The following is a 23,261-nucleotide window of genomic DNA, read 5'->3' as shown; positions in this document are numbered from 1 at the left end:
CACAGTGGCTACAAGAGCAAGTCAGAGACTAGGGATACTGTGGCGAGTAACTTAACACCTGACACCCTAAAGTCTATCCACCATCTCCAAGGAACAAGTCAGGAGTGTGATGGAATACTTGCCTGGATGGGGGCAGCTCTAACAACACTCAAGAAGCTCGACACCATCCAGGACAAAGCAATCTGCTTGATTGACACCACATAGACATACATTCAATCTCTCCACCACCAATGCTCAAGATGCACTGCAGAAATGTACCAAAGCTCCTTAGACAACATTTCCAAACCAGTGACTACTTCCATCTAGGACAAGGGCAGCAAGCACTTGGAACACCACCACTTGCACGTACCCCTCCAAGCCATTCACTGCCCTGACTGGAAATATACTGCTGTTCCTTCACGGTCTTTGGGTCAAAATCCTGGAATCCCCTCCCTACCGGCATTGTGGGTCAACCCACAGCAAGTGGACTGCAATGATTCAAGAGCCTTATCGAGCAAATAAGCGTGGGATATTTAGTGCTGGCTGGCCAGCGACACCCATGACCCACAACTGAATAAAAAAAACCTGACTCTTAATCCTTCAGCCCCTTCCCCCCTCATTCCTGATAAAGGGCTTATGCTCAAACCATTGATTCTTCTGCTCTTTGGATGCTGCTTGACCTGCTGTACTTTTCCAGTGCCACACTTTTCAACCATAAATAATTTATGATTTGTTAGACATATTTGGAGTTGTAAACTAAACTGACTTAAAGCTGTGATGTTTCATATTAAATTTGAACTCTGAGAATTATGGTTATAATAGTCAAAATTATGAGGTAAAGTATTGAGATTCTTGGCTTGTAGTTTAGTTGTTGAAACATCTTTGAAAATTGTGCTTTTTTTTCCCCTAAAACTGCATAAGTTAAAACTGACAAGTAAGCAAAACGCAATCAGAGGTCATACTTGTGTAGAGCTTCTGTATACTTTGAATTAGGGACTGAAATAGAAGAGAAGAATGATTAAATCGATCTCTGGTCACATGTTAAACATCGGGGAGTCCAGAACTAGAGGGCATAGGTTTAGGGTGAGAGCCGAAAGATATAAAAGACACCTAAGGGGCAACCTTTTCACACAGAGGGTGGTACATGTATGGAATAAGCTGCCAGAGGAAGTGGTGGAGGCTGGTACAATTTCAACATTTTAAGAGGCATTTGGGTGGGTATATGAATAGGAAGGGTTTGGAGGGATATGGGCCGGGTGCTGGCAGGTGGGACTAGATTGCGTTTGGATGTCTGGTCGGCATGGACGGGTTGGACCGAAGGGTCTGTTTCCGTGCTGTACATCTCTATGGCTCTGTGAAAGCACAATTAGTATCTTGAGAGACTTCATTTCATAGTTGCAAATTTCTGATTCCAATATATGCTTAATTGATAAATATGAAAAAACTGGCTTTTTTCTAGTTTAATTTGTATAAATAAACACAATATTTCACTTCTGACTGAAAAATTGGCTGCAACTAATAAGTGCTAGTGATGTATCTTTCTCTGGAAAAGTTTTTTTGTATTCACCTAAAATTTTTTTTGGCCTTTTGTACAGAAGTTCTTCCAGAATTTACTTTTTGAGCATCTATTATGACGACTGAGCTTATTTTATATCTTGTTAGCAGGGGCAAAAAAGTAGTTTTTTGGAGGCCATACAGTACTGTGTAGCTGTTTATTTATGAAGAGAAGCTGTTTGTTTAGTTCAGAGTTTGAGCTAAGAGAGTAATGTGGTAATGTTTAACGTGACTGAGTATTTGTTAAGCTATATTGCAAGTCATTTTGTATGTTTTGGGTTGGGGGTTTTGGGGGCGGGAAACGGGTAGTGGAATTCTGTCTATCAGTTGGTTTGTTTTGGAGCTGCTATGGGGTATTTGAGTGCTGGGTGTGAAAACAGATGTTCTGTTGTCAAATCTTGGCTTCCGTTTGTAATATTTTCCCAAGCTTTTGGTGAGTGGAAAAGTGCTTTAAAATTTGCAGAACCTGATTCACTTCAGTTGAAGAGTCATCCATGTCAGAAAGCAGAAATATTTGCATGTAGGAGTGTCTCTTTACCCAAAAAACTTCATGTTTACAAGAATTAACAGCTGAGTGGGAAAATGAAGGAAACTACTTTCTTGACCCACACATTTTTCAGACATTTGTCTGTTCACTCCTCTTCCTGACCCCTGCCCCCCCCCTCTCTTTTGCCCCGCCTGTGTCTGTTGGTCTCCTCCCCCTCCCCTGTCTGAGTCTCTTCCCTTTTCTCTATCTCTGTCTGTGTGTGTGTCTCTCTCTCTCTCTCTCTCCCCATCCCCTCTGTCTCTTTCTTCTCTCTGTATCTGTGTGCCTCTCCCTCCCCTCCCCTCTTCTCTCCCTCTCCTCCCCTCTTCTCTCCCCTCCCCTCCCCTCTTCTCTCCCTCCCCTCCCCTCTTCTCTCTCCCTCCCTCCCCTATTGTCTCCCTCCCCTGTTCTCGTGCTCCTTGTGTTTTCTGCTCCACCCCCTCGTGCTGTTTCCACATTAATCTTAAAGTCATTTGATCACTTGCAAATATTTCATCAGTTTATCTAATTTAATGCAGCATGACCTCTCGACGCAACTAACTCAAAAGATAAAATTAGTTGCATTTCTACCACATCCAGTCTGTACCCAGTTCTTCTTGACCTACTTTGCTTCCCTTGCTTTATTTCACCTGGAGACGGTAAGAGCTGCTCGGAGTCTCTGCTGCTTTGCTAGAATTCACAGTCTGAACGTCTATGGTTTTAAGTATTGGTTTTTACCTGGATGTGCAGATGATGCATTGATGTCCAAATCCCCCTTGCTCTATATTTCCTTTAGCTATTCTGCATAGATTTACACCAAGAATGTAATTCAACAAAAGATAAGAGGGGGAAGTCCATAATAGCATAACCATACATGGACATTCTCCAACCTCACTACATTTGATAGTACTTGCAAAAATGTAGAATGATAAGACGTACAGTTCATCTATCATAAACAGTTGCTTAGGTTTGCAGGCAACTGTTATTTGCAAGCCAAAGACTGCCATTTATATGTTAGCAGTTTTTGTATTTGAGTTTTCCTTGAGGGGGTTAGTTGAGATGCTGTAAATGTGAATGCCATAGATGGGAAAATGCTGAGGGGTGTTTAAAACAAAAATAATCAACTTTGAGGTGAATCAAAATTGGTGTCTCTAATAACTGGGGAAAATAAAGACAGCTTTTTGTATGTGTTTCCTATTGGATGTTTTCTACTCTTACAGGAACGTTCAGTTCCTAGAGTTCAGGGCTTGGAATGTTTATCCACAGTTTGTACAGAAAGAAATAACCCTGTGTGCACAAATGTTAGTTACCATGGTAATTGGAGTTCAAGGGACACGAGAGGTCCTTGCCCTGTGATTCAGGATTGAGGCCTGAAATTGTCCATGAAAATGTCAGACTAACCATGCTAGTATTTAATATGGCTTATATGTTCATGTAATGGGGTGGTTAATGAAGCAATGATTTAATAGACTATGGCAGCACCATTTTAGCCATGCACAATAATTTGGTAGAAAGCTCTCTATGCTCTGGTAAATACTTTATTTGCTGTTTTATTTATTTATGTATTTAGTTAAGTAGTACCTTAACGCATGCAGTGAAAAATCTGTCAGCCTTTCCAAGTTACTGAAATTTGCAAATCTGGTGTGAATTTCAGACACAGCACATCCTAGTCCAAGGTGCAAGTATTTATCCAACAGCTTCACACAGTACTCAACTCTATAAGATTGTTGTCAATGTTGATTTACATGATAAGATACCCTAGTTACATGCCTACTCTCCATCCAGAATGGGTTTGCACCTTTGCCTTGGCTTTCTTTGCTTGGTTAGAGCTGCTAGTTACTAATTTGATTGACTTCTGCTGGCCTGGACTTTGCAAGCTGACCACAATAATATACCCTTGTCTTTACGTAATGTTGCTGTACTTCCATGATAATTGTGCATTCAACTCTGCCACATAATTTTAGAGAGTAATAAATATGTAGTAACTAATGAAGAAATCATTTCTTTTCAGAACTCTCATTCTATGCATTCCATGTGAACCATTTACTAACATACAAATTGCAATCATTTTCTAATTAACGATCACAACTGCAATTAGCCATTTTTCCTATTGTTGAGACACGTGGATAATATATTGGATAGTGCTTCTGCGATCAGTGTTTTTCTAAAATCATAAGAGTTAGTTGAATGAAAATATTCTGAGCTTTAGGAAGAATGATCTTTACTCATTTGAAAAAGCAGCCTTCAGGCAACTTAACAATCTTTGTTGTCATCAATTTGTGCATCTTGAAGATGTGCAGAATTTTAAGTTCCTGAAATAGCAGGCAAAATAAATTCTTTCAGTAATCTTATTGTTACTCACAGAAGTTTGATTTCAATCTTTTTGATTTATCCTGCATAAGACAACTCTGAAAGCTTCGCACTGGATGCTCTCTTTCTCATTCTTTTGTGATCAAAGTCCCATCAGTAAATTAGTAGAAATTGAGGAAATTGTAGCTGAATCTGATGCTAGGCTTGAAACCTCTCATTGCAGAAAATGACTTGAATATTTCAGAAATTGCTACTTTAGGATTAACTGAATTTGGAGACAAAATAGGTTAAATTTTCTTTACAAAAAATTGATGTGGATTCATTCCCAAGCAGGATCTTTTTAAAGGAAGTATTTTGATAAACAACTGTTTGCTACAGTTGATTTTTGTTAATTTATGCGCTATCCAATATCTGCATGTTGAGTGCATTAAGAACACATTTTGGATATTGACTTAAACATTCGTAGAAGTGAGTTGCCACAATAACTCATTGCAAGTAGTCTTTGATCAGAACCACAGGTGAAATACCTTTTATAAAAACAAAACTGCATCACTTCTACATTATGAAGTTGGAATGCTGCAATTGATCCCTAATCCCTTTGTATAGGGAGGTTAAGATCATTCTGGTCCTGCTGTTTGATGTTGAGTAATTGTGAATGTGGGCAAATCACTGTTTCAATAGTTTACAGTTGTCTGACTACACTTTTGGGCCAGTTGAGTGAGCGAATCTGCTGTGGAACTGTACCCTAGCAAGTAAGGAACCATCGCAGGAGGAATGGTTAGGTATAGATTTAATGTTTCATTTACTTAGTTTCAACAAGTTCTATGTGTAGTGTAGAATTAATTATTTATGTATCGAAAAGGCTCTTGAAACATTTTTTTCAAGTGATCAAGATTTTCACGTAATTCAAAACATTTTGTGGATAGTTATTCCTGTTTCTGTCATTTAACTTAATTGCTTTGAGTGTTATTATATTGAATTTTACTGCAGAAGTATCTCAAGCCTGTTATTGACAGTGTTATGTGGTATGTATAATATTTTTTGGTATAATGTATTATCAGGATAGGGCAGATGACATTTTTAGTCCTCCTGGGTGAAATATTGGTAACATAGCTTTACATTAATGCCATTGTGCAAGAATGGGTGGCTAGATACATTAACAAGTAGAAGGTTTTGCTGTGTAATTTGAAAAGTAAACTACTTCTGAAGCTAACTTTTCATTTTGTGCATATTTTTGCACGCAGGTGTTTTAATGAAAACTGTGTACACAATCCTCAAAATAGCAAGTGTTTTTAACTGCAAGTTTTTGCTGGAAGAGTGCATTCTATTTTGGATGAGCTTTTAGTCAGCAAAAATGTTGCATCTATTTTTAATTGAGTCCAATCTTTCCCCTCCTTCTCCATTATGTTCTCCAAGAAGGGGCTACTTACCAACAACACAGTCAAAGGAGGCAACTCTTGTAACTTCTCAGTACTTTGGGCTCTACATTCTGTAACCTGCTTTGGGACATTATGATGTGGCACATGCAGTATAAATGCAAAGTGGCTGCTGATGCCCATTTGGTTGCTTAGGTGCATGGTGTCTTGAATGTGCATTAGTTAGCTTCTTTAAGTCACCATCCTGTAGAGAAGCACTTTTTAGACAAGAAGAACAAATTTGAAACCAAAATGTATTTATTATCTGTAGTTTTTAAAAATAATTTTTCCTGAGTTTAGATGCCTTATGACTGTGTACCGTTTTCTCCTAAATCTTCAGCATTTTAAACTCTAATTGTGATTTACCTAATTTTCTTAAATTCTTTCAACAACTTGCTATATGAAATGTGTGCCATGTATCTAAATTATCAGTTTTAAAAAATTTTACATTGTCTAAAATGGTACTAAAGAAGCTATTCATTTTTATAGCTTAACGTTCGGTGTAATTTGTATGCTGAATATTGTTTGTTACTTTTAGCAAAATGGTTAATGTTTCTGATCTTCAGAACTGTCCTTTACCCGAAAGCTTAACTCTGCTTCTGTTTTCACAGATGCTGGCAGACCTACCAAGTATTCGCATCATTGTCTGTTCGTTCATGGGATGTGCATGTGACTGGCTGAACCTACCATTTATTGCCATCCCTAATTAGCCAGAGGGTGGTTAAAAGTCAACCACATCACTGAGTCTGGAGTCACATGTAGGCCAGAATGGTTAGGATGGATGATTCTTTTTCCCTACAGGACATATAGTGAACCAGAATGTTGTTTTTTAAAACTACAGTTAAGTGGCTAAATTGCCATTAGGCTAGAATCTTAGGTCTAGTTTTTTTTTAAACTATTGAATTCAAATTTCACCATCTATAATGGTCAGATTTGAGCTCATGTCTGCAGAACATAAGTTCAGGAGATTTTTACACCTTTTTAATCAACCTGTTCAGGTTGAGCTTCACACTTTGCCAGAGGTGTGGCAGATGGTGTTTTGAGGAGATGGTTAGGTGGGAAGCTCTAGATTCTGGGTGCTCTTTGTGCTAATTGCTCCTGGCCTCTGTGTGCTTCACTTGGTGATGTTCAAACTGGTTGTGCCTTTGATGCTTCTTTGATTTGTGCATTCTAGGGGAAGCAGTCCCATGTGTTGGTAGGGATGTGGCATTTGCTTCAGGGTGTCCTTGTAGCATTTCCTCTGCCTTCCTGGTGATTGCTTACCATTGTGGAACTGAGTAGAGCAGTTGTTTGAGTGTCTTGTGTTGGGCATATGGTCAGTTTCAAATAAGATGCGATCTTATCGGCCATTCCATTTTTCTTTCTTTCCTGTGCATAGGCATGGATGCCTAGAAAAGTACTTCCACCAAAGAAGTGAAATTTGAAACAAACCCGGTTCAATTAGATGGCTATTAAGGGCTAGAGCAACCTAAGCCAGAGAACCAATTGTACTGCACAGAACTATTGAATATTATGAGAACTAAGAAATGGGAAAACAAAAATGTAACTGGTAAAGTAGGAGAAAATAGAACATGTTACATTACTGTCTGGGCTATGATCTTAGAATTGAGGACTGTTTCCACCCTTCCATCTGGCGAAGATGGTGCCGAAGGGTGGCATGCTCAAGTTCAAACCCTTCTGTTCGAGCTTTGTTACAAAAAGTAAGGATTTTCTCAAAGTACACAAATTCCTCAATTTATCTTTATAGACCCAGGTGAACAGCAGGTTTCTGTACTTAACAGGAATTACTATTTATTGCAAATAAATGGATTCTCGATACAGGTAAGCAACTATGAACTGCTGGTTACTAGGTAAAGCACAAACCCCTTTGTAAAGCTCCTCCTACACAGATATTGAAACACGTGTTGGTGTTTTGTATGGAGGGAAAACTGGGAAGGCATTTCAATGGCCCCTGTCCACATGGTTCATTGAGATGATCCTTTTGCTGCCCAGGACTTGCTGTTCTTTGGTCTCTTTTCTCCAGGTACTTATTACTTACTTGCAGGAAACAAAGAACAATTGGTTTACAAATTATAAAGTATCTGATTTACTGTTTAAAAGCAATTAGTGAGGTAACGTAAACTAGCTTTCTTCAAGCATGAAGTATTTTCTATTGCTGAGAGATCCACCACCACCTCTTCGGGGGGTCCAAAGGTTTTTGGTAATATTCATGTTCGCAAGCTGTTTAGCTACCCAGAGCTCCACATGGTTGTTGGCAACCATCCGCAGTTGGTCACAATTTCAAAAACTAACCAGCTGCTTGTTGCTAGCCAAATCTCACTTAGTACACAGCCCCTCTGCAATCAACATTCCCCATTTTTTTGAACCAAGCAGGGTAAGCGCTACTTCCAGTAAGTTTCAGCAATTTGCTCTTTTTAAAACTTAGAGCAAATCCCTTGCACAATCCTTGGTTTTAAAATCATTCCCTTTCCCGTTTCAGTTCACATTCAAAATGTACAGAATGTCTTTGTTTAGGAAATAAATTGTGTAATGCCAATAGTTGCCACTGTTGTAGCCTAATGATTCAAATGATAAATATCAAATATGGGGAAAAGTAACAATACCATGTTGTATTGTTTGGGTGAAGTTTAGAATTTTATTACCTGGGCTCATAAAGCAGGTGTCATTTATTGCCTCTTAACCTAAAAACACAGCGCTAAATTGCTCAGGATGAAAAGGATTTATTGAAATGCAGCTTCAGATGCCAGAGCTAATCTCTATTTGAACTGTACAATGTTTTTGCTGTTAGTTTTTGAAGGGCATGTTGTGCAACCAGTATGACCACATGCCTGCATGTTAACTATGAAGATATGTCAACACCAGCCTGCTCAGGGTGACTGAGACAGTAAACATGAACTTTGCAGTGCTTTGCAGAATGTGTGCTTGTGCTGTTTGTTTTCTTTTTAACATGGCTTTGACCTGAAACTTGAATGTACAAATGGAAAATGGTTAGTTTTTTTAAAACTTTGGCTCCAGAAAACTACAAGCCAACACTTTTAAAAAGACACTCAAGCACTGATTTTAAAGAGGGTGGGGAATGAGAAAACTACAGTCTGAATCAAATCGAAGTTCACAGATCAGAATCTCTTAAAGGGAACAAATGTGCAGTTAAACATCATGCGCTGTCCACATGTACTCAGAAGCCTGGCTTATCTTCTAGTTTTACATATGTGGAGTTATCTCATCACCTTCCCATAATCTAATTTATTTTGATGCAATTTATTCCTCAGTTCTTGTTCTCTGCAAAACAGTAATATTTCAGATTAAGACAAAGACTAAACTAGTTTTTATGGCTGAAATTCAGTTAGCAAGAATGTGTTTTCACTGGGATAATGAGCTTAGTTTTAACAGTTAGCTTTGAAACAGTATAGATTAAAGTATCTATTTTGTCAGGGGTCAACACTTGCATAGTTCCCTTTTTGAAAAGTATTATCTGTAACTGTGCTGATGGTTCGTTAAAACTTGAGACATATTGAGATGTTTTGTAATTTTCAGAACATAATGCAATCGTGTAGTTGAGTTGTGCTGCCTTAGATATCTTAAGTTTGCATGACAATTACTTACATTTTCTCTGCTTCTGTTAGTTTATTTTCACTGTCCGCATAGGCAATGGGAGAAACTGGCTGAATCTAAGGAAGTTGAATTCACTCAAACTGAAGACACCACTAACAGTACTATGTTCAGAAAGAAACATTGGATTTGGGAATTTGGTTTGCTGTGTTAAAGAGACTAAATAAATGCAGTGTTGGTCTAATAAATAAAAGCCCTGAAAATGCTAGCTATCGAAGTGAAAGCTTGAATGTCCCTAAAATGCACATTAGATTTGTGAAGGGGCTATAAAAAATACCTAAAACATTAGGTCGGTGTTATCATAGAGACCAGTAAACTTAAAACCAGAATCGTTTGTTCTTCTAGACGTTGCTATACCTTGCAGCACTTTAGACATTTGTTTTTTTTTCGGGCAAGCACCTATATCGGTAACTTTATTTTCTAAATGATCAGCAGATGTGTGAAGTTGGGTTACCATCATTTAAATGCATTTGTTCCCCCCACTCACATTATCTGATCTTTGCCCACAGTCTGGAGATTAGTTGAAAAGATTGGTTTTGTCTTGATGTCCATGCAAAAGCACTATCACGCTGTAACATTGAAATCACAAGATGGATATCTATTGCCAAGGCATGACCAGTTAAGTGTAGGTAAGTGGTGTGTGCAGTTGTGCAGACTGAGTTCGGCGAAGGGCTTGGGGTAAGTGAATTCTGAGAGGAGGGGCAGGTCACTCAAGAAAGTTGTTTGACCAAATTTAAGTTTATGTATAGTTGTAATCCGAAATTACATTTATATGTGCAGTGTGGCCATTGACAGTACAGGAAGTGAACAATCTGTTATTAAACATTTTTCTTTCCATTAACCACAAATGAATAAGGTTAATGACTTTTTTGAAGCTTGTTTTAAAGCAATGGGTATGGATGGTAACTTGTTCAGCTTTGTGGCATGCGAAAACAAAAGTATGCACGTTTATCCAGAATTGATCCTAGTCTTCAACTAAGCAATTTTTTTCATTTTAAGTGATAGCCAATTTTAGTGTATTTGTGGTACAGTTTGACAGAGGCATGATGTCTATCATCATCTGTAATCCATGTTACCAAACAATTTAAAGTGATGTAAGGTTTTGAGGATTGTACTATACATTAAGTATTCATGGGTATTGTTTTTGGGTGAAAATGTTTTTTCAGTTGAAAAAATGATGTCAACAAGGGTCAGGTAAAAGTACACAATAGAACATAGAACATTACAGCGCAGTACAGGCCCTTGGGCCCTTTATGTTGCGCTGCCCTGTAAAACCAATCTGAAGACCATCTAACCTATGCTACGCCATTCTCATCCATAGGCCTGTCCAATGAGTAATGGCTAGGTGAAGCACAGTTGGATTTTATTAGTTTGCAGGTTATACCCTCAAGGGTGGGGTGAAGCTTCTAAGGAATTCTTGGTGTTCACAAGTGATGGAGAATGACATTAAGAAAGGTAGTTCAAGGTGATTACAGAAGTTTTGGTTATACGGTAGCGCCTCGACGTATGAACTCAATCCGTTCTGGGACCTGGTTCGCAAACCGAAAAGTTCGCGAACTGAATCAATTTTTCCATTGTTCGGATAGCGTAAGAATGCTTGAATGTAGCAACAAACGCTGTTCACAGTGCACACGCCAAAGACTAACTTAATGAGATCACGCAGGGCCTGAGAGCTTTTGCGTTCAACAAGCACGTAGCAAAGCAGAACAATGAAACCACGTGGTCGCACATGGGTTTTTTGCATTTGTACCTTGAATTTTGTATGTACGTTGAAGCAAAATTTTACGTACAATCCTGTTTATAAACCGATTTGTTTGTGAACGGGGTCGTTCGTATTTCAAGGCGCTACTGTAGTCTGAAAGGCCAAAAGATTTTTCATTTAACAATCTTCAGTTTGTAGGTTATTTTTCTTTTTGTCATGCAGATGCAGCTAATTAAAATTGATCGGTAAAATAAACTATTAGCACTGCTATTATGCAAAACTATGATGCATGCAGGTAATGATGTCTTGTTCAGTGACAAAAATGGACTGAAGCAAGGTCTTGCAATTTGTGTCAATTTAATGCTGAATTGGACTTGATGTAACCATGAACTATGTACTGCAGCCTAAGTTCAGGGAAATGCAAGTACAGGTACACAATTCCTTACCTGAAATCCTTGGGGTCAGTTGTTTTTCAGAATTTGGAAATTTTCAGATTTTGGAATAACTGACATTTTCACAGCGAAATGAAAGAAAACCTAACAGCAGCCCCACGTGTGAACAGTACGAGTGTTGAGACACAGTTGACGCCTGCCAGTACTGGGCCACGCCGCCACATCACACCTGAGTGGCGTGTTTCAAGTGGCTGTGGCGTTGGGTCACCTGCTTGCACACAAAAATGATGCTCCATACTCCACAACAAACTTTTGGAGCTTTTCGGTTTTCAGAATTTCGGATAAGGATTGTGTACTTGCAGCTTAGTGATGTTGTATAGGTATTGGTAAAAGTCCATTACATTGTATGTTTTCATTGCATCAGTTTAGGTCCACATATGCAATAACTCATTTCAAATTGTCCAAAAGTTAGTGGAACTCAGTCACACCATTTCTAATGTGCACAGACATGTCTGAAAATGTAGTTAGTGCTGCATTTTCATATATAAAGAAAATCTGAGAAAATTAATCATTATCATGAACAGAATGATTAAGAAGTACAAAGCTGAGAACTTAACATGGCAGAGCTGGCATCACTGCTGTTCTGTATAAAGCATAGCAGCCCTACATCCTCACCCCCCAGTCTTCCAATTATTCAAGAATATAGAAAATTCATAGCTTTATGTCCCATGCAGTGTTATTGGGGGAGCACCAGCCCACACGTATCTCTGGATGAATTTCTCATGTCTTGTTTTGAATACATGTCATGATGCCAAAGTTATTCATGGCTTGGTTGAGGCTTGTTAAAGTAAATTGGTAAACACTGAAAATTAATAGTATATCCTGATATCTCATTCTTTCTCCTGTTTTCTTCTTTTCCTCCTCCCGTTCCTGTTACTTCATGCAGTATGCTCTTAATGTAAACGCCATTCCTTTGATCTTTGAATAGCATTTCTGCTAAAACTTGTCTTCTGCATTGTTTGCCTATTTTTTTCAACTTCATTGCACCAAAATAGGGTTCAAGTCTCACATACAGAATGGTGAAGTTCTCCTTATTTCGCTTGTCAGTGAATGTTTAGCACTTTAGGCTGTATATCCCAGAAGAGGCTGGAAAGGGTAAACTGTAGTTGACCTTATGATATCGGTGCAGACTTATTCTGGCCACTTGTGCATTCCAAATAATTTAACCACAATTCATGGCTGTACCTTAGGGTGCCTAGAACTTCAAATTCTGGAATTCCACTTCTACACCTCTCCACTTCCAGTTGTTGTTATCTCATATTTAAGATGTTCCTGAAAAATTTAACACTTTGACAATGCTTTTGGTCATCTGATCTCGTATCTCCATATATGACTTGCTGTCAAACTTTATAATGCACCTATGAGAAGCCTTGGGATTTTTCTTTGTTAAAAGGTGCAGGATGAATAAAAACGATAGCTGTTACTTGAATGTCAACATGTACACTTTTGTCTGTGGTCACTGGACAGTGATTATAAGCAGGAACTCTGGCTAATTTACTCCCAGCGATAGTGGCAACACCATGCATCATCCAACATGGGATCAGGAAACTGAGACCAGAATTTCGACTTTGGACCTTCTTAGCAGTGAACTGAGAGGCAAGCTTCCAAGTTTCATGAGTTTGTTTCCGTTTCAAGAAGGAATTCTGTGCAAATGACGCTAGGGTAAAAAAATGAAAATATTGAGGAAATAAGAATCAGCAGTCTGTTAAATATGTGCAAAATTTGAACAAAAAGATTTTCACTCCAAGGAATTAATCCTTCAGTTTGATGCACGTTTACAGAAATGAGAGTTCTGATTTCTGACATCAGAAAAGCAAATATAATAATTGAGAAGGAAGACCAAAGTTGTTCAGACCTGAACAGTGGGCTAAAACATGGGTTGTGGGTGTAGAAGGCTTGTGCAATGAAATAGACTTGGCGTCCAATTGCAAAATTCTAATTGTGTCAGCCACTCTGCATTTGATTTCCCAACTTACATTTTTAAGACCAGTACTTCCTGTGCTAAACTTAGATGATTCCTGAGGCCCATAACAGAACAATACTTTCAAAAAAACTAACAAAGGAGAGGTGGAGATAATCTGGTTAGATGACAATCCTGAATGTTAAAAGTCTCAGAAGCTATGAAAGATTGAATAGACGGAAGGATTTGAGGTCTGACCAAAGAATTGTATGCTGAAGGAGAGAGAATTGGTCGTAGAGATGTATAGCATGAAAACAGATCCTTTGGACCAACTCATTCGTGCTGACCAGATATCCTAAATTAATCTAGTCCCATTTGCCAGCACTTGGCCCATATCCCTCGCACCTGTTCTTATTATTATATGCATCCAGATGCGTTTTAAACCACTTCCTCTAGCAGCTCATTCCATACATGCATGAAAAAATTGCCCCTTATGTTCCTTTTTAAATATTTCCCCCCTCACTCTAAACCTATGCCCTCTAGTTCTGGACCACAACCCACCTTGTCTAATTATCCTATCCATGCCCCTCTCAATTTTATAACTTCTATAAAGTCACCCCTCAGCCTCTGACACTCCAGGGAAAACAGCCCCAGCATATTCAGCGTCTCCCCACAGCTCAAATCCTCCAAACCTGGCAACATCCTTGTAAATCTTTTTTGAACCCTTTCAAGTTTGTTTAATTTTGTGTTGGAGCAACTTGGCAATTAAAGGTCTATTATGCTCAGGTGGTTAGTGAATTGTGAACTTACTATATAACTTGATTTTTTTCCTTCACATTAACAGTCCAGTTGCAATCTTTTAAATTTCTGTTCATTCTTTGTGAGTGCTTTATAAAATATTTCCTGAATAAACAGAGCAACTGAAAGTGTAGATAAGCGAAGATCACAATTACAGTATCTTATGCATTTGGAATAGTGGAAAAGAATTTGCAAAATTTGTTTATAACTAATTAAAAAAAACATTTGACTTCTGACATTGAACACATTAATTTGGCTCTGGCTATAGCTGTAGATCTTAACTCTTGAAAAAGCTTAATAGCGAGGAAAGCATATCAAGTGAAGTAACCACTTGTAGTTTGGAATAGGAAGATAGCTGATCAATTTGAAATTCAATCTTAACTTTCAATTCAATTTCAGAAGGGGAAGGGCTCAATAAAACAAAACTAGCAATAATTTAACAGATTCTGTCAGAGGTCGTGTAATAGCAAGTGTGGAAAAGAACTGGTGCCATAGGCAATTCTGTGCTCCAATAGAAGGTGAGTGCTATCTGGACAGAATTAAGAGCTTTGGCTCACATCTAACTACCCCACCTGATCTGGTCGTTGGTGGATCTACGAACTGGATTCCAAAGTATTGTTCATTTCTCAACGCTACGTAGTCTTCCTTGCATTTAATTCACAAATGCTTTCCATTTACAATAAAATGTTAATCCAAACCTTTAACTGCCTGCCTGAGAGATGCTGCATTGTAAGAGTAATATCTTCCCCTGTGACGCCCTAGGTATGTGTTCTTATGATTGTACAGTTTTTTTTCCAAGGAAACTAATCAGTAGTCACACAAAATATCACATCTTTTAGAAATTTCTTGAGCTTTTAATCTTCTAAAGCAACAGTTGGCTACACTTCAAATACAAGACCATCTAATCTGAAATAAATGCATTGTATGAATTATAAACAAGTTAGATAAACCTCTGACAAGGTATCAGTCTTTGAGTGAAAAAGACATGGGTTCATTCTATATTCTCAAGTCTATCTATTTTCCCTTTTTATTCTGTACACTGAATTTTCTCTCTCACATAGCTGCTTTCTATACTGACTGTTTAGAAATGAAGATTTAGTTCAGTGTGCTCTTTTCTAGCTCATTATTTTCAAGGATCTTTTAAAATTTCCTCCCACAATTGTCTTGCTTTCATTTGTAGTGTTGTGCTTGCTCAGTTGGTGGTGGCGCTCATGAATCAGAGGTCAAGCCCCACTTGAGATTCATGTTTCAGGGCAACACAGAGTTCTGCTTTATCACATGTTAAATATTTATTAGAAATCACATCTGCCAGCACCATAAGAATGTTAAAGATACCATGGTCCTACTTGAAGAGGAGCACGACATTGGATTTTCTAGCCTCTAAATGACATCGACAATACAGTGTCAATTGGCAAGATTCATTAAACAAGGTTTTTGTTGAAGAAACAGTTTTTTTTTCCATACCAGGTCTGAATAATGTAAATCCTATTTAGTGAGCAGCATGGCATATCAACATTTACATCTACTAGTATTTTACTAATTTCTGACTTGAAAGTCACTGCAGTTACCTCAGCTAGTGTGCTGCATGCTCCTCCAGGCCTCTGGCTTGGCCAGCATCCTCCAGTATTTGAGTAAAGTCTATGGGCAGACACCATTACACTACCTGTCCACAGAAGTCAGCATTGGATATCTACTGGCTTCACCATGTTGGAGAGCGGCACAGATATCAATCAGGGATTTAGTTATTCATCATTTGAGACTGTCCCCCCTCATTTGTTTGGTGGGGGGTGGAATTTTAAGATGTTTCAGTTCCATTGACCTGGAGACTTTCAATTCTGACAGTCTGGAGACTTCATTAATGAAATAATTGCTGTAGTGCTAAGATGACTATTCATCCAACATGAACCGCCCAGTGGCCTCTGGCAATCTCTTTCTGTATGATAAAACTCAATTTTATGTTCAGCAATTAATATCCCAGGTAATTGAGCATCTTTAAATCACATGCTCACTTGGAGAAACTGTGTAGGTTCACTGCTCAACATGGTTTTGCTGCTTGCTTTTTTTTACAAAAAGGTCACCTTCACTGAACTGAAAAGTAAAATCTATTTTTGCAGCTCCTTTTTGAAACCAGGTTGCCTATTAACAACAATACACTACATGCATCATGTGCCATAGTAGGCCTAATTTGTAAATTACAACCTTGAGAGAGATTTCAGACTTGCTAACTGGCAAATTTAATTGAAAGTTATATTAAAAAAATGTAATTAACTAAGGTCCAGATTGTCTCTTTTGTCCTTCGTTATCATGGTATATTTTTGGCTAAATGTGCAGATTGTTTAATTTGCCAGCCAGATATTGAACTTGAAGCTTTTTTTAGTGGAGCATTGATGAAGGTGGTTTGAATCAGTGGCTCATTAACGTAGATTCACAGCTGCAATTGATTTCATAACTGGTAGGAAAATGTATTTGAGAAGTTACGATCTCCTGGAGTTTATGGAATCTCTTTATTTCACCATATTGATTTTTTTTTTATTTTTGTTTGAAAGTTGCCTTGTGGGTTTTTTGCAACAATGTGGAGCAATGAGTTCCAAATACAGCCAGCAGCGCAATGCTGCAGGCTGGCGCAGTGCACTGTGCAGAGTCCATATCAAAAGCTGGAGTCACAGGCCTAGATCCTGGTATAACCAATAATCTACGTACATGTACAGATCTGCCTTTGTACCATAAGTGGTTCAATAATATGAACAAGCTGACATATCTACTAAATTAGTGTACAGTATATGAACACAATTTAGGTATTATGGGGATTGAGAAAATTGAGGCCTGTAAGCATTGTTATTGATAAATTATTCTGAACCTGGGGCTTGTATCTCAGACCAACTCTGCGTGCTGTTGTTTATTACAATGCCTTCTCATCTAAAGTTGAAATAAATTTGCAAAAGGTAAATATGTATGTAACTTCTAAAGAAACTGAATTTGTACTGTGCTGGTCATGCTAAGTGAGTGCCAGAGTGCCGAACTATTTGACTCAAAGAATCGCTTTCAAAGCATAATTATGGCTTTTAGGTAGGGAAACACTAACCAGTTTGTGCAGTGAGAGTTCACAAGTGCCATGTTGGCTGTATAACTAGCTAGTGTATTTGCAGATATTTGTTGAATTAATTTTGGAAAAATACTGCGGGGGGATATCTTTTATAAGCTTCAAGGTGGGCAATTGAAGTTTAATTTGAATAATGGTGTCTATGCCAATGCAGTCTTACTTTGTATGACACTAATCTTAGATTATGGATTCTAGTCCTGGCGAGAAGCTTCCACTTGGAGGCAATGGTTCTACCTTCCAGATGCTGCAATTCTTATTCCTTAACATAGAATTCTTGGTTTTTTAAATGGATAATTATGTTAACTGTTCATACTTTCCCATAATCAAGAATTAAGTGTTAAAAAGGCTGTAGAACTATCCAGACGAGAGGGGGGTGTTTAACTTAGCTAAAATGCAATTTTAGACTCTCTACTGGGCATTAAACCTGTGAGTTGGGGATGAAAACATTAAATCTGGGAGGTGATATGCATTTTTAAATCAAATAGATCCACAAAAGGTAATGATGGGTGATTTAAGGTTAAATAATGCAAAACAAATGGGCAGTGGTGGGTCCCAAGAGTTATTTCACTCCAAAGCAAACATGTTAACCTCAAACCTTCAATAACCTGTTTGTAATCCATCTCTGTTCATCAAGTGCTTGAAAATCTTAAACCTTTCCAAAGATGGCTGATTATATACAGTTTGTCTAAAAGTATGATTTTTTAATAGAAACTCAATTTTTCTACCCAAATTTTTATTTTAAGGTATTTACATCAACAACATAATTATTGTAAATTTGAAGCCTAATGTGTTGCCAAAATAGCCATCAGATTTTAAAATTTATTGCTAACATTCAACATCTCTTGCTGACATTTAAAAATTGCTAATGCTTCAATTTTTCTAAAGTTATTCACTTTATAAATTGATATAGACCAATGTAGCATTTCGATACTTCAACTGTTTGCATTTTAAAGGTAGCTTCAAAATGTTGGGATTTATTCATAACTTCAAATGACACATTTTAGATCTTGAATCTATTCATGTGTCTGCTTTTTTTTAAAAAACGCATATGCTAAGATTACTAAACTGAATGAAGTTGACTGAAGTGTTTGTTTAGAAGTTTTTTTAATTAGGAAAAATTAGTGCAATCAACAATTGTTGTGAAATAGGCTGTGCATATAGAGGGCACTGGAAGAACAATGAGCTAGTCTTACAAATGAGGTCTTCTGATAACATTTTCTTCCTGGTCTTAGTTGCTGAGTGTTCAAACAGTGCAGCCCTAAATTCTGGAATACTGTTTTTTCCCTTTCTCTCCTTGAAGGCACTCCTGAAAATTCTACCTTTGCCCATGCTTTTGGTTGCCAAAGATAATAGCTTCTCTGAACGTGTTGAATTGTTTCAAAATGCTCTTGTGAAGTGCCTTTAGTTTTTTTATTATGTTGTGTGCTGTTTAAATGTATATTGTTGCTATTTAAAATAAAATATTGTTACTGCTTTGAATCTTTTATAAAAATAAAAATCCAAGAAGTTATAACTGCTGGTTGCAGGTGCCATTTGATCCTACTCATTTAGGATCAATATGTGCAAAGTATTGCTTGTGTATACAATCAATGTATGTAAAGTATTCTATCTCATGTTTTTACATGTAATTGAAACTTGCATGACATCATTTAGGCCTGTCAAGTCTTGTTAATTTAGTGGGAAAATTACTTCTCCTTTTAGATTTAAAATGTGTTGTGTTCTGCTGACTATACCACAAGTGCTGTGTAACTTCGGTTGAGGAACAGAAGATGTACAAGTGTGGGAGACAGGGAAGAGCCTTGAGGCTGCTTTCCTTCTGAATGTTTGGTCTAAGATATGAGAAAATACAGAAGTAATTTGAGGATTTCATCCTTAAAAGGATGATATAGATATTTGAGCATATGTCTGGATATTTTAAAGAAATTTAGTAGATTAGGGATTGGATGTTCAGAATAATGAAACTTTTTTTCAGTCTGCTGTCAGACAGCCATGTTTATGGAAGGGGCTTTCAGGGAGAGAGTAGGAGTCAAGAAACCTATAATGTTTTACAAATATTCAGATCCTAGAATCGGAAGATTGAGAATTACTCTGGATATAGTAAGGGTGGGGGTTGGGGGGGGGGGAGGGGGTGGAGAGGTGAAGGGCTGAACATTTTCACCTGCAATTGTGCAAATTGTGACGTGATTTCTGTCTTTAACGGAGAATAAAGCAGGTACAACTCTATATTTGATCTAACACTGACATTGTCAGCTCTATATTATTGCTCAGATCGAATCCTTGCTCATCACTCCACAATTTCCATTACATGCATGTTATCTATTAAAAAGTTTAAACCCTTAATTATACATGCTAATTAAATACTTTGCTTGCAACTGAATATAACTCCTTTTTGCCCTAAATATGCTACTAGAGATAGAATTGCTGCAAGGTCATTTTGTAAGTTCTGTGAAGCTAATTGTTGCAAATTTCATAAATTCTAAGAATATTGTGTTGTAAGGGTTTTTAAAATTTAATCAGCCTGTTTAGGAATGTTATTACACACCTTTTTGCAACAGCTGAGACTTGAACCTGGGTCTCCAAATCCAGGGGTAGGGACACTATCATTGTGCCACACTGGCCCTTCAGCAGAGTTTACCTTTATTAAAAATTAAAGCCCCCTGTATGGCTCAGACACTTCCCAGTGTGGTCGGGGTCTATTCCATTGCCTCGGATGCTGCCTGACCAGCTGTGTGTTTTCAGAACCACACTCTCAACACTATTCCAGGGCCATCTTCCCAGAAAAAGTGATATTACAATTTTATTTATTCAACTTTTTCAATTTGAGGTTTATTAGATACTTCAGTTCAGTGCAAGTACTGAACTGTAAAGTGCTGTCAGGCTGTAAAAATAGTTTGAATCAGTGAAGGACTGAGTAATTGTCCAGTCACTTCATATTTTAAGTATTAGAGTCAGCTGCAGACCATCACAACATTGTTTCTGATATCATTGTGAATCACTTACACCCACATAAAACCAGAATCTTTAGCTCACTATCCATGTATATAGTAAATGGTAACCTCTGACAAACTAATTGAATCATTTCATTCAATTCATATTGTAAATCTTACTCAAGTATCGTCTTTGGGTTTTCACGCACACTTCCCCTTATGCTGCCTGCCTTCCATGAGGCTGTTAGTCATACTGGATAGGATCTAGCATAATGCATGTTGGTTGTTTTCTGGGTTTGCACCCTAGTCGCAATTCTTCACTGGGAAATGCTTCAGCTGGACTATCAGGCAAGTTGGTGAATGTCTTTGCTGCTGCTAAATATTTAGGCACTTTATTTATTTATTGTTGCATTCCGTTTTGTTAACACTGCGTATTCAACAAAGTGCAGTTTTTCAAGAGCGATTTTACTGGCTGTACACATGGCAAAGAGTTCAAAAGTATTTGGTGACTAGCGTATTTGGGAGAGCTTGTAACATGCAGGAATGTGGACGAGACAAGACACCAAGGTAACTGTACTAAGAAATAGGTAACATACAAATGTGAATCCTGCTCTGAGTGCAGAATATGTTTTTTGTTTGGGGGTGAGGCATGGGGAGTTGTGATTAGCATAAGGTTGAATTCAAATTCACTTTTGTTCTCCCATTCTTGAAAGATATAGGGGCCAATTGCTGATATTCCCCCAGTAGGTATCTTTTAACTCAAACACTTTTTTAATTTAACCTGAAACCTTTCCATCTAATATGGTTCTGTTACAGCATATGTACTAACTAAACCATCGAAGGAAATCTGTTGAAATGGTTTGGTGTGTATAAAAAATGAACGTCTGTGCGCATGTGTGTATATTTTTTTAAAGCAGCATTTGTTTCTTGTCTGGTTTACTATGCCATTTATAAACTGATCAGGTAGAAACCTATTTGATTATCCAGGAGCTCTGTTGGATCCAAGCTGATTCATGCCTGTTTTATGCCCTCCAGTTATGTCCAGCTGTTTTTACACAAGCTCATTAGTTTTATCTCTACTTGGAGGGGAAAAGGCACCATTTTGAAAAAATAGTTTATCAGCTCCTTAATGAACCTAATTAATTTGGCAGAAATCCATATGTATATCTTACCCAGTTCAATTTCAAATCTGTCATTTTGGCTGATCTTTGGCCCCTCAAATTTACCCCATTATTCAGTAAGGTCATGGCTGATTTTGCCCCAAACCTCAACTCCTTTTTTGTGTTAGTTCATCATAGCTACTGACTCCCTGATATTTCACAAATCTTAGCGATCTCCTCTTTAAATATACTCTCTGCTCCACCTTCTACAACTGTCTGGGATAGAGAATTCCAAACATTTGCTACCCGCAAAAAGAAGAAATTTCTATGCATTTTGGTTTTAAATGCACATTCTCTTGTTCTGTAACCATGCTCCCTCCGAGTTTGAGAAACCCCATTCGTGGAAACATCTCAATACGAACCCTGTCAAACCCCTTCAGAATCCTGTATGCTTCATTAAGGTCACCTGTCATTCTTCTCAACTCTCTAGCAAATATAAGCCTAATCTGTTTAACTGTATTTGATAAATCAACCCTGGCATCCCAGGAATCAGCCAACCGAATCTATTTTGAACTGCCTTTATGTCAGCGCATCCATTCTTCACTAGACAGGGTAGACGGGAAGAAACTTATCCCCTTAACGGAAGGATTGATGACCAAGGACAGAGATTAAAATTAAGTTAAAGGGCAGAAGCGATAGAGGACCTGAGAGGAAAAAGTTTTCAACTTTCGGGGTGTTGGGAATCTGGAACTCAATGACAGTGAAGGTTATAGATGCAGAAATCCTCAACATTTAAGAAATATTTAAACATGCATAAGTGGTTATTTTTGACTACAATAGGCTGAAGCCGATACAACTCTATGGGTACACTCTACTCCAGGTTCTACCTGACTAACACCGTGTAGAGTTTTAAAAAGACTTTTCCCTATTTTTAAACTCCAAACCTTTTATCAATAAATTCCATTTGTCTTTATTGTTTCCTGTACTTCCATGCTAACTTTTTGTGTTTGTGCACAAAAATATTCTGATCCTTGCATATTTTTGGGAAGTTTTTCCATTTAACTAAGTCTTCCTTTTGATTCTGTATACCAAAGCGCATGACTTAGCACTTCCTGACATCAAGCACCATTTGTCAAATTGTTTGCCCACTTAACTGGTAGGGTTGCAGATTTAGGATTGTAGTTATAATTATCCTTATAATTTTAACCTGTGGAGAGAAACAATACTAGTTGGGTTTGAATAAAGTAAGGATTGGATGAGGGTTGCTGTGAATCTCTTGATAGTCAAATAACCTGCCACCCTTACTGCAGCAACAAATTGGCTGCTCGAGTGATGTACCCAACGCAATAGTTGTGGACTTCACTAAGTGAGGGAAAGGTTTGCTGTATGTGTGTCATAAAGTTTAAGATGACTGACTATATTCTGAAAAAAATCCTGCATGTTAAGTTTTTGGTAAATTTGGTAAATTTTACTATTAGGCATTTGGAAACTACACACTGTAAATATAAATCTCAGAAACAAAAATGTAAAAATAAGCAGTCTTATCTAAGACTGAGATGAGAAGAGTTTTTTTTAAAAACAGACGTTGACAGTCTGTGGAATGTTCTATCCCAGAGAGAAGTGGAACCTGGGTTATTGAATAATTTTAAGGTAAGGACAAATGATTAACAAGGGAGCCTTAGAATATCAGAGGTGTCCAGGAAATTGGACTTCGGCTGCAATCAGATCAGTAATGATCTTACTGAATAGTGCAGTAGGCTTGAGGGGCAAACTGGTCTGTTCCTTATTCTTGTGTTTGTATATGTCATTATAAAATTTAAACTCTTATTCTGTAAGATTGCAAGTTTGCTTTGAAGACTCAACTTTATGGTACTGCAGCCATGTGTAGAACCATATTGTTCTGAATAAGA

General features: G+C 37.7%; 1 protein-coding gene across 3 annotated transcripts in view; it reads left to right on the top strand.

Moving 5' to 3' along the window:
- furina (furin (paired basic amino acid cleaving enzyme) a) overlaps positions 1–23,261 on the top strand; it is a 101,272-nt gene that overhangs the window by 33,142 nt on the left and 44,869 nt on the right. The window contains exon 1 of one of the 3 annotated variants that reach the window (XM_072552855.1): positions 6,397–6,534. The exons of the other annotated variants lie outside the window; for them this stretch is intronic. Coding sequence (XP_072408956.1) covers positions 6,532–6,534 — 3 coding nt within the window. The 5' untranslated portion in view covers positions 6,397–6,531. Of the gene's footprint in view, positions 1–6,396; positions 6,535–23,261 lie in introns of those variants that run through there. 3 annotated transcript variants of the gene reach the window in all.

Source organism: Chiloscyllium punctatum, chromosome 33 (assembly GCF_047496795.1).
Source record: "Chiloscyllium punctatum isolate Juve2018m chromosome 33, sChiPun1.3, whole genome shotgun sequence".
In the NCBI taxonomy this organism is placed as follows: Eukaryota; Metazoa; Chordata; class Chondrichthyes; order Orectolobiformes; family Hemiscylliidae; genus Chiloscyllium; species Chiloscyllium punctatum.
Note: the sequence above shows the minus strand (reverse complement) of the source record. Positions and strands in the feature narration are given on the sequence as shown.